Source organism: Mustela nivalis (genome assembly GCF_964662115.1).
Source record: "Mustela nivalis genome assembly, chromosome: 9".
Lineage (NCBI taxonomy): Eukaryota > Metazoa > Chordata > Mammalia > Carnivora > Mustelidae > Mustela > Mustela nivalis.
Genome location: NC_139028.1, coordinates 54,818,771 through 54,830,425, shown reverse-complemented (window position 1 = coordinate 54,830,425; position 11,655 = coordinate 54,818,771). Strand labels below are relative to the sequence as shown.

The window sequence follows — 11,655 nt, the reverse complement described above, 5'->3', positions numbered from 1 at the left end:
TAAGCTGATTTGGTGAGGTTTTGTTGCTTATCCAAATAGACATTGCACTACACCAATTTAAAAAACAACAAAACAAAACCTGGATTCAAGGCCTGGTTCTACCAGAAATGAGTGTGACAAGTCCTGTCTCTCTGGGCTGCAATGCCATCATCTACAAATGATGGGTTTGGACTGGATGACAGCTGCGGTGCCCTCACCTTCTAATATACTAGACTAGACATTGTTTCTTCTGGGTAATCTCTTGATCCTACAGATCCCCTAAGAAAAATTCCTATTTCCTTCCTTCTATCTATTAACTCCAGGTAGTTAAAGTAACAAAAAGAGAAATAACCCCAATTCTTTAGGTCTCTCTTTCGTTGTCTTTCAAAGGCATCATCTATTAATGAGGAAATGCCTTAAATAAGGCTCATTTCATGGTCCAGTTCTTTTTCAATTTAAAATTAAATTCTAGATTATTATAATTAGGCTAATTTAAGGCTGCTGTCTGTAATGAAACATACATTGAAAAACATTACATAAGACCAAATTATACTTGCATAAAAATACAGCAATTTTTGACAATATGTCTCTTCACAAAAATGTAATTCATCCAAACAACAAATATTAAATCAAATGGCAAAATATTTTAAAGATTTTAAATAAGCGCAGAATTTCAAGGAAAGTATCACAAAATCAATGGTACCTAAAATAAATAGTAAAGCATCTCCTCTATTAAGCATTTAAACCCTGTATTATATAACTTCTTAGTTGATAGAGAATAAAAACTAGTAGTTTTGACCCTTAAATTCTCACTCCAGCAGACTTTGCTCTGATACTGAAACGAAAATAGTGACTAAATGCTTTGATGGACAACACATTACAATGAGAACTGAAGGCTTCCAAAACCAGACAAAGATTTTTTTCTCTATCTCCCAGATGCCAGGAAACTGAAATATTTCAGTTTCCCACTCAAGAATGCACTCTATATCTGCACTTTAAAAAAAATAAGTGCTTTAGAAATGAATGAGCTCAAGGTATAGTTTTTGAAAAGCAGAAAATGTTCCCAAGGCAGGGTGAAGAAAAAAAAATTACTGAGAAAATAAAAAAGAAACAAGAGGGAAGAAATCTTTCAACAGAGTAGAAACTGTTAGTCTCTCTGTGTCCCTGAAAGGTTTTGATCCAACCCTATTTGTTATCCTAGAAAAGCTCTTCTGAAGAAAGGTCTCAGTGTAAGAACTGCTTGAAAGAAGCCAACCCCTTGGAAATAGAACGGCTCGGCCATTTATTAATGTCAAATATGCTGCCTGCATGAATTAGTCAGCTTGTCTTTTGGAAGCCATACAGAAAAGTTCTCGTGCACCTGCCTCTTAGCACCCTGACACTTCTGACTTTACTGACAGCAGTAATGACCACCAGGAGATAAAATTAAAAAAAAAAAAAAAAAAGCTGAATATAACTACATTCTATCTTCTAAATAGCTGATTCACCAATTTTTAAAGACTTCTCACTGAAATATCATCAGTGACTGCAGTATATAAAAGCTCGCTCAAATGTAAAAATAAAAGCAAAACAAAAGTCATTCTCTAAACTGGCAAAATGTAACCAAATTACCACAAAACTGACCTTAGGAACAAAGAGAAATGGAGCAGAAAAAGGCCAGATTTCTTACTGACAGTACCACAGTGGCAAATATCCCAGAATGGAAAAAAGCTGCCAAATAGAAGAGAGAAAATTAAAGGACTTTCCAAAAGCAGCCAAGCCCAATGTACACAGCATTCCCAACAGCTGGAGTGAGCTTCAGAAGCGACACACAGGTATAAGGTCCAGCCTTATTCTTTATTTACAGCACAGTTCAAAGTCATTAAATCAAGTACAAAAGAAATGGCTTCCATTTCCTGGATTGGCATCAGACATCCTTCCTACCAGCTGCAATTACATCATTTTTATCTATTTTCTGCTTTTCTTTTTTTCAGGGGGGAGGGTTGGGGAGTGACAAAAGGACCAAAGAGACTTAAACCTCAAAACCAAGAGAAAGCCCTGTTTGCAGAGAAACAAAGGAAGCGACTCTCCCTCTTGTGAAAGGCAGTCAGGAACTCTGCTCCAGTTATGAGGGCCACTGATGGTGTAGGAAAGTGTCACAAAGAGATTCTTCCTGGAGGTTGTGTGAAGATGGCGAGGACCCAGGATGTGGGAAGGCTGCTGTCACCACCATCACCCTCTTTTCTATCTCAACCTTCGCCCCACCAAATCTAAAGACAAACAAGGAAAAGTAATTACACGTAGAAAATCAAAGTGAATGGGAACATGGGTAGAATTAACATAAAAGAAGTGAAAATGATCAAAACTGTTCAGTGCTTCTTTCTCAGACTGGCATAGAAATTTCTGATCCACTGCTTCATGTGTCTAACTTCCAAGGAGCGGGCTAATATCACGGTCGTGGGATCAAAGGCATTTCTGGCTCGGAGATCTAGATGATGGGCCCCATCTGGGATGGTGATCGCAACCAAGGTGTCTGTGATATCCTTGGTTACTCCACCTCCTGACCAGGGGTCTAGTTCACCATTGCTAAGTGAGGGAAAGAAGAAAAAATAAGATTGTTAGTTTTTCATAACTATACCCAGATAAGATAGGAGAAACCTATTATATACATAACATCTAAAATTACAAGTTCATAACCTGAGGGATTTGATCTGAGGATCTAATCTGTCATATAAAAAGCTGCTTCATGCTCAAGTTTTATAATATTTCTACAAACAAGAAACAGAATCAGAGAAGGCTGAAGGTGGTGCTCCATGAAGCATCCCAGATTACACTTAGGACTTGGAATTCAGAAGGCTGAATTTCAATCCCAGATTCATCACTCAAAAGCTAGATGACACACAAGCTACCAGACTCAGTTTCTTCATCTGTAAAATAGAGGTAATAAGGCCGACCTCTTACGGTTGTTACAAGGTTAAACCACATGGTAGATGTGGATGTACTGAATAAGCACAAGTGTAAGGCACAGATGAGTCCTTCAATTTATACTGGTTTCCTTCTTTTCTAGGACCTAACTACCAGAGTGATTTTAAAAAACAAAACAAACTCCCTTATTTAAAAAACTCTACTTATTTCAGCTTTAAAAAAGAAAAACTGCTTTCTTTTTCAAGATTTTATTTATTTGAGAGAGAGCAGAAGAGAGAGTGCGCAGGAGAGAGGAGCAGAGAAAGAGGAAGAAGCAGGCTCCACACTAAGTAGGGAACCCAATGTGGGGCTCGATCCCAGGCAGAGGCAGAGGCTTAACTGACTGAGCCACCCAGGCACTCCCTTTTTTCTTTTTAAATAATACTAATACTTTCCTCTTAATACTACTTTGGGAAATAGGATGTAGAACTAAAAAAAAAGTTCCTCTGGATCTAGAATCAGAAACTTTGGGCATTACTCAAAGATCTTCATTTTATATTAGCTTTTAAGTTAAATAAATGGTATTTTATTAGTCTTGGCTGGTTCACACAACATTTCAGAATGATGTAAATAGGATCAGTCATTAACTGGCTATTTAGTTTGGCCGAGTAAAAACCCAATACTCCACTGATAGCATTCTTAATAATATTGTTAACAGTTTTGTTGAGATATAATTCCCCTATCATAGAAATCACCCATGTAAAATGTACAATTTAATGGTTTTTAATATGTTCAGAGTTTACAACCATCACCACAATAAAGAATATTTCACCACCTCAAAACAAAACCCATACTCATGGCAGTCAATCTCTATTCTCCAACACCATTCTCCCTCATTCTCAGTCCCAAACAACCACTAACCAACTTTCTACCCCTATAAATTTGCCTTTACATTTCATATAAGTGGAATTATTCAATATACAGTCTTGTGATTGATTTATTTCACTCTGGCGTAATGTTTTCAAGTTTCATCTTGAAACTTATAGCATTGTATCAGTACATTATTCCTTTTTATTGCCAAATTGTATTTCATTGTATGGATACATCACATTTCATTTATTCAATCATCAGATGCACATTTGTATTGTTTCCACTTTTTGGCTATTATCAACAACATTGCTTCCGTGAACATTTTCCATGGGTGCAGGCTTTCATTTCTCTTGGAATGGAATTTCTGGGATATATGGTGACTTAACATTTTAATGCACTGTCAAACTTTTTCCAAAGCAGCTACAGTTTTACATTCCTACTAGCAACATAATTGTTTCAGGATTTCTTTTCCTCTAGTGTCATGGTTCTTGGTCATATCACTTCAAAGAATGAAGAGGTAGACCAGATAAACAGTGGTGGGCAGCAAAGTAAACTTTATGGGTAGTACAAAGCTCCCAAAGAGGGAAGGCACCTGAGAGGGTTGCCCTCAGAGTTTCTAAGTCCAGGCATTTTTATGAGATTTCTGGCAGATTGTTTTAATCTGATTAAAACAGATATGCACCTGTCACCCAATCAGGTTTTTGTTCATGCACATGTCTACCTATCAGGTAGTTGTTCATGTGGGGAAAGGTGGAGTGCTCCTTCCAGAGTAGTTGAAGCCTTGGAGATCAAGAGGGCTGCAGCCGACAACGCCCTAAGCTATGCTGGCCAGCCACAGGCCACCAGATCAAGCTCTTTGCTTTAATATCCCATAAACCATTGAGCTGGCCCTGGGACCTGGCTTAGGACTCCGAAGGCCATTTCCTTCCTTTCTGCCACATACATGTGATAAGTCCTCCCAGTAGGAAGACTTAAAGCTGGGGCACTCAGTAAAGCTTAGAATAACAGGATGGGGTCTTTTTCCTTTTAAGGATAGTTTCCTCTTTTTATTTATTTATTTTTTAATTGACAGATAAGCGTCTGGGTGGGGGAGGAGACAAAAGGAGAGGGAGAAGCTGGCTCCCCACTGAGTAGGGAGCCCAGTGTGGGGCTCTGATCCCAGAACCCTGAGATCATGACCTGAGCTGAAGGCAGGTGCTTAACCAACTGAACCACCCAGGTACCCCCTAAAATATTTTGGCAGTGGTGGCATTTAAACCCACATCCCCAAAGAGACAGAAGCCTTAATCTATTGCCTTAGATTGCTCAGCCATGCTACCACCTGAGCACCCTGAACCAAGGGTAGTTTCCTCTTAGAATGGGCTTCCCCTTTCCCCTGCCTGCCTTTCTTCCAACTACCCTCCACTATAAAAGGGTTTCAACTTCTCTATATTCTTGCCAATACTAATAATCTTTTTGATCATATCCTATGTGGGTGTGAAATGGAATGTCACTGTGGTTTTTATTTGAGTCTCCCAAATGACTGATGATATTGAGCATTTTTTCATGTGCTGAATGGCCAGATGTAAATCTTCTTCGAAAAAAATATTCAGATGTTTGACAGCTTTTAAATTGAGTTATCATTTAAAATCATTTGATCCATTTTTGAGTTAATTTTTTGTATGCTTATGAGATAGGGATCCAACATCTCTCTTTGGGTTGTGAATATCCTTTTTCCCCAGCATCATTTCTTGAAAAAAACTATTCTTTCCCCAACAAATGGTCTTGGCCTTTTGTTGATAATCAATTAACCATACACATAACAAGGGCTGATTTCCAGACTATCAATTCACTTTGAAAGATCTGTATGCCTTTCTTTATGACAATATAATAACGTATTGATTATGGTAGCTTTATAGTTTGTAGTTTCAAACAAGGAAGTATGAGTTCTTTTTCAAATTTGTTCTTCCTTGTTAAGATTGTTTTAGCTATTCTAGGTCTCCTGTATTTTTATATGAATTTTAAAATCAGCCTGTCAATTTATGTGAAAAAGCCAGCTGAAATTTTGATAGAGATTGCACTGAATTTGTAGATCAATTTGTGGAATATTAACAGCTTACTGATATTACCTCCTCCACAAGAACATGGGATTTTAGATCTTTAGTTTCTTCCAACAATGTTCTATAGTTTTCAGTGTATAAGTCTTATACTTCTTTTGTTAAGCTTATTTAAAAATATTTTATTCTTGATGCTATTGTAAATCAAATTGCTCCTTAGTGTTATTAACTCCACACCTGCATAGAGTGGTTTCGAGTTTACCAAGGCCTTCACATTTGACTATAACAACTCTGTGAGGCGGGTTTAATTACAACTCTTTCATAGATGAGAAAACTAGTATCGAGGGGCACCTGGGTGGCTCAGTGGGTGAGCCTCTGCCTTCGGCTCAGATCATGATCTCAGGGTCCTGGGATTGAGCCCTGCATCGGGCTCTAGGCTCAGCAAGGAGCCTGCTTCCCCCTCTCTCTGCCTGCTTCTCTGCCTATTTGTGATCTCTGTCTGTCAAATAAATAAATAAAATCTTTAAAAAGAAAGAAAGAAAGAAAACTAGTACTGAGAGAAATTAAAAGACTTGCCCAAATCATTCAGTTAGAAATGGCAAATCTGAGATACAAACTCAGGCCTTGTAAAGCCTAGTCCAATGCTCAATCTTATACTTCCCTACATTTCATAGATACAGGTTGAAAATGAACAGCACACATCCTCTTGACTTCTGTGGTGCAGAGTAAGAAGAACATGAGCTTTGGGATTAGACATACCTGGGTTCCAATTCCAGGTCTGCTTCTCAGCTTCCTAACCTCATGGATGTTTAGATTCCTCAAAATAAAATAAAGACTGAAATACCTGGATTTAAGAACCTGGGAACTATTAGATCACTTTTCCCTGGTACTGCACCTCTTGGTATAACTTTATCTACATATAATTTGATTTCACTTACAGAATATTTTTATGTGCATTCTGACATTTCTCTCATATATATTCCATTTTGCTGATACTGTTACAAATCTTTAGGGTCACATTATCAGATATATGAAATGGTTCCCATAATCTACATAATTATTTTTTTCAAAGATTTTATTTCCTTATTTGACAGAGAGAGATCACAAGTAGGCAGAGAGGCAGGCAGAGAGAGAGACAGGAGGAAGCAGGCTCCCTGCAAGCAGGGAGCCCGATGCGGGGCTCGATCCCAGGACCCTTGGGATCATGACCTGAGTTGAAGACAGAGGCTTTAACCCACTGAGCCACCCAGGCACCCCTACATAATCATTTTTGAAAGTCTCATCTTTAAGTACAGTCTATACAAGATGACTATCAAATAATATTCTTAGGGAGGACCTTTCCCCTAAACTTCAAAAGCAAAATTCAACTGCCAACTTGACATTTTCACACGGAAATCTCATTAGACATCTCAAACTTACTAGGTCCAAAACAGAGCTCTTAAGAGTCCCTAACTGCCAAACACCCCCTCACTATCTTCCCAATGTTTGCTGAAGGCAACTCTATCCTTCTAGTTGATTAGGCCAAAAAGTTTGATGTCATTTTTTAACCCTCTCTTTCTTTCATGCCCAAGGGGTCAAGAATTCCTATCAGTTATATATTCAAAAATATATCTAGAATTTCAACACTTCTCACTACATCCACTGCCACTACTCTGACCCAAATCACCATTATTATCTCTAGCCTAAAGAGTGTTTTAACTGATCTTCCAGCTTTTATTCCTAGCTCCCTGCTTAGAGCATCCAATTTGATCTGGTTAAAACCTGAATTAGATTGTGTCACTTCTCTGCTCAAAACACTGAGTTTTCCCATTTCACTCAAACTAAAAGCCAAAATCTTTACTAGACTCTACAAGTCTGTACATGATCTGGACCCTCTGTGGTGTCTGATTTTCTCTCCTGCTACTCTCTCCCTCATTAGTTCCACTCTAGCCATACTGACCTCCTTACTGTATATGGAATAGAACATGATAAGACATTTACTTCTCAAGTCCTTTACCCTTGCTTACTCCTTGGTTTAGAGTGTTCTTACTCCACAAACCCATGGCTACCTTCTTCCATTAGATGATTTTTCAAAAGTTCCCCCTTGTGAGATCTTCTTTGGTAACTCATCTAAAACTGCAAAACTTGGGGAGCCTAACTGGTTCAGCTGGAAAAGCATGTGACTCTTGATCTTGGGGCCATAGGTTCGAGCCCCACATTCACTGTAGAGATTATTTAAGTAAATAAAAGAAATAAAGTAAAATAAAACTGCAAACCTTTTCCCTCCTCCCGACATTTCATGGCCTCTCCCCTGGTTTATTTTTCCTCCTTACCACTTAGCTCCTTCTAACGTATTTATAGGTACAATTTTTACTATCTCTCCAATTAGAACTCCATGAGAGAGTTTGTTTATTACTATATCCACAGTGCCTAGAACCAGGCCTGCACATATTAGAAGCCAAATATTTATTAAACGAATGGAGGAAAAAGTAAGTGTATAGTTATCTGTGGCCTTGTACTAAATGCCCTACAAAGAGATCCATAAATATATGTATCCAAGTTCAGGAACAAGAAATCACTCCACACTTTTTTACATGGGAAACCAGAGTTAATATAAGTGATTAATATAAATATAGGGAGACTGACCTTCACCTATGTGTAGTAGTGGCAAGAACAATTAACTAACAAGATCAAAGTTTTATACCCTTACCAGCCCATGACCTTGGGTAAATCATCTAACCTCTATGAACTTTAATTCCCACATGTATTACAAAGAAAAAAAAATATTTAATTTTATTTTTTAAAGATTTTTTTTTTTAATTTTAGAGAGAAAGAGAAAAAGAGGGAGAGAGAAGAAGAGAGAAAGCAGCAGGGAGGGGCAGAGGGAGAGAGAATCTTTAGTTGATTCCCACCTCAGCCTGGAGGCCATGATGGGGCTCGATCCCTTGATCCACAAGATCATAACCTGAGTCAAAACCAAGAGTCAGACGCTTAACCGAATGAGCCACCCAGGCACACCCCGCCCCCCAAATTTTTTTAAAGAGAAGAAAATTCCTTTCCCTCACAGAGATACTGTGAGGTTCACATTATATGACAGTAAAGTATAAACTATAAAATGTGTGGTATTATTATAATTATTATTATCATAGTTTGTAAGCATGAAAAGTGTTAATACTTCTGAAAGGTAATTTAATCATGAAAAAAGGATGCGAAAGCTTGTCTCATAGAACTCTGGCCAGAAAAGTAATGTGATCAACTTTTTCCAGGTAAATGACAAACTAAATGAGAAAATATGCACTTAGGTATATTGTGTGTGTGTGTGTGTGTGTGTGTGTGTGTGTGTATTTGAAATACAATTTTAAACTCTCTGTTCTAGGGCACCTGGCTGGCTCAGTTGGTTTAGTGTCCAACTTTTGGTTTCAGTTCAGGTCATGATCTCATGGGTGGTGGGATTGAGACCACCATGGGATCCCATGCTAAGAAGTACGTGTGCCAGAAGATTCTCTTCCTCTGCCCGTCCCCCAACTCATATGCTCACTCCGTCTCTCTCTTCCTTTCTCTCTTTCTCTCTCTCAAAGAAATAAATCTTAAAAAAAAAGAAGTCCCTGGGGCACCTGGGTGGCTCAGTGGGTTAGGCCACTGCCTTCAGCTCAGGTCATGATCTCAGGGTCCTGGGATTGAGCCCCACATGGGGCTCTCTGCTCAGCGGGGAGCCTGCTTCCCCTTGCCTTTTTGCCTATTTGTGATCGCTCTCTGTCAAATAAATAAATAAAATCTTTGGGGAAAAAAAAAAGAAGTCCCTGTTCTATTCTCACCACACTTTCTCTTTAGAAACAAAATTAATTCGATTGCAACTTAATAACATCATTCTTGAGGAAAAAATAAATCACTCCAAAAATGTAGATTTTTGATTTTGTTAAAAACAAAAAGGATAACTCCCATGCAAACTAGCAGCCTTAGTTTTCAAATACCAGATAAATTCTTAAACTACACAGGAGTTAGATTCTCTTAAGTGAACAAATAGCCTTTATCATTATTCTGATTTGACAGAACCAACCCAGATAGGAAACTCTCCATTATTTGCAAAACAAAAAAGCCATCCCAACAGCCACATAAGAAGCAAACTGCATTTGATTTAAAAGGTCATCTGAATCAGCCCAGTGGCTTAGCAACAGTGTTTGGAGTTGCTGAGAAACCTAAGATGCACATGGACTTGAATTTCTTGGTCGTAGACACATGAAAGCTAAACCAGCCACTGGGACTTTTCCCAAAAAAAAAAAAAAAAAAAAAAAAAAAAAAAGAAAGAAAGAATACTGGCTTTTATGAGAGCATCTAGATGCCTGGATAAAATTCCCAACAACAAGCTTCTAATCACTGGCAATAATTAATTTGCCTGAGAAATGATATTAAACTAACCAACTCCTCAGGGACTCCCTTTTGAATTTATATTTAAGTAACTGAGCATGACCATTGATAAGATAATTCTTTACTAGTTGGGGTTGGGGGAAAAATAAATCCTTCTAACAAAACTGTGGAATAAAAAAAAATTACTGAAATGAAACGAATAATGGCTACTACTTATTAAGTCACCATTCATTCCACAAATGTTTACTATGTACAATGCATTCAACAGTGAGCAGACAAAATCTCTGCCCTCACGGTGCTTACTTCCATGACAATCTATTTACTCATTAAAGTATCTCTGTTTTGTAGTCATTATTTCTAACTTAAACAAATTGGCAATTTGCCTAAGTCTATACAGCTTAACTCTTAGGTCTCCCTGACTTAAAGCCCAAGCTTTTAATTTAACTGACAAACCTCTGATCAGATAAATTCATACTCAACTTTTCATTCAGAAAAGCAGTCACAACTAGATTTGCGTGAGACAACCAAAGGAGAGAGGCAGGGACATAAAGACACTTTCCACCTGGTTCCTTGAACATTTACTTAGTCATCAACCAGAACCTTTTTCTAGCTGATACCATGAAGTAAACAGAACAGAGACACCTAAGGCTGTTTCTTTACTTTGAGAATGTGTTTTTTTCAGAAAATTTTTCAGGAAAATTTTGAATTTTTTAAAACTTTAAAATTTTTACATTGGATTTCTCACACCTAGCAGCATAAAGATTTCTTTTTAAAAGTAGACTTGCCACTGCAAAACAAAACAAAACAAAAACCTCACTATCTTCATATATTCCTGCTTTTAAACTTTCTCATGTCTTGGAAGCCTTTCTAAGCTTTGTATTTTGTTCCTTGTTTTTATCCACACACACATTCGTGGGCATCCAGTATGTGCCAGTCACCATAGTATCAAAGGCACAGATATGATTAAGACAAAGTCTCTGCCACTGAGAAGTTTACAATCTCATGGGGCAGAAAGAAATAGATAATTTCCAACAGAGTGTTAAGCGATATTCACAGGCCTAGAGGAGCTAAAGGGTTGGGAGAAATCTAACCTCCCTGGAGGACTCAGGGAAGGTGTCTTGTAAGATGCCTGAGTCTTAAAGAAAGGGAGAAAAAGATGAAGTGAAAGAACACGCAAAAACAAATAGTTCCCTGTGGTTAGGACATTAAGTATAAGGCAGAGAGTGTATTTCCATTTATTCATTCAACAAATATTTTTTGAGCACATGTATTTGTCAAATCTGGGCCAAATATTTCCTTGGGTTAACTCTTAAGCATCACACAACACAGTGCAGTGAGTGGTATTATTATTAGCATTTTACAGAAAAGTAGACTGAGGATCCAAGAGCTTAGTAATTTTATTTAAAACAGCTCATTTGACCTTTGCACAGTTCTATTAGAAAGTCCCACCTTATTATGCAGTTAAAAGTTTCTAATACTAAGCTATAATTCCCATCTCTTGGCTTCAGTTCTATTCTCCAAAATTTTTTCACAAAATCTGCCT

The 11,655-nt window shown here is 37.8% G+C and overlaps 1 protein-coding gene across 4 annotated transcripts in view; it reads right to left on the bottom strand.

Annotated features, from left to right (window-relative positions):
• Positions 1 to 1,796: 1,796 nt before the first annotated feature.
• The window catches only part of PRCP (prolylcarboxypeptidase), a 73,234-nt gene continuing 63,375 nt past the window's right edge, over positions 1,797 to 11,655 (bottom strand). For all 4 annotated transcript variants that reach the window (XM_082682891.1, XM_082682892.1, XM_082682893.1 and 1 more), the window contains exon 10: positions 1,797 to 2,544. In XM_082682891.1, the coding sequence (XP_082539017.1) occupies positions 2,328 to 2,544 (217 nt within the window). In that variant the 3' untranslated portion in view covers positions 1,797 to 2,327. The remainder of the gene's footprint in view (positions 2,545 to 11,655) is intronic.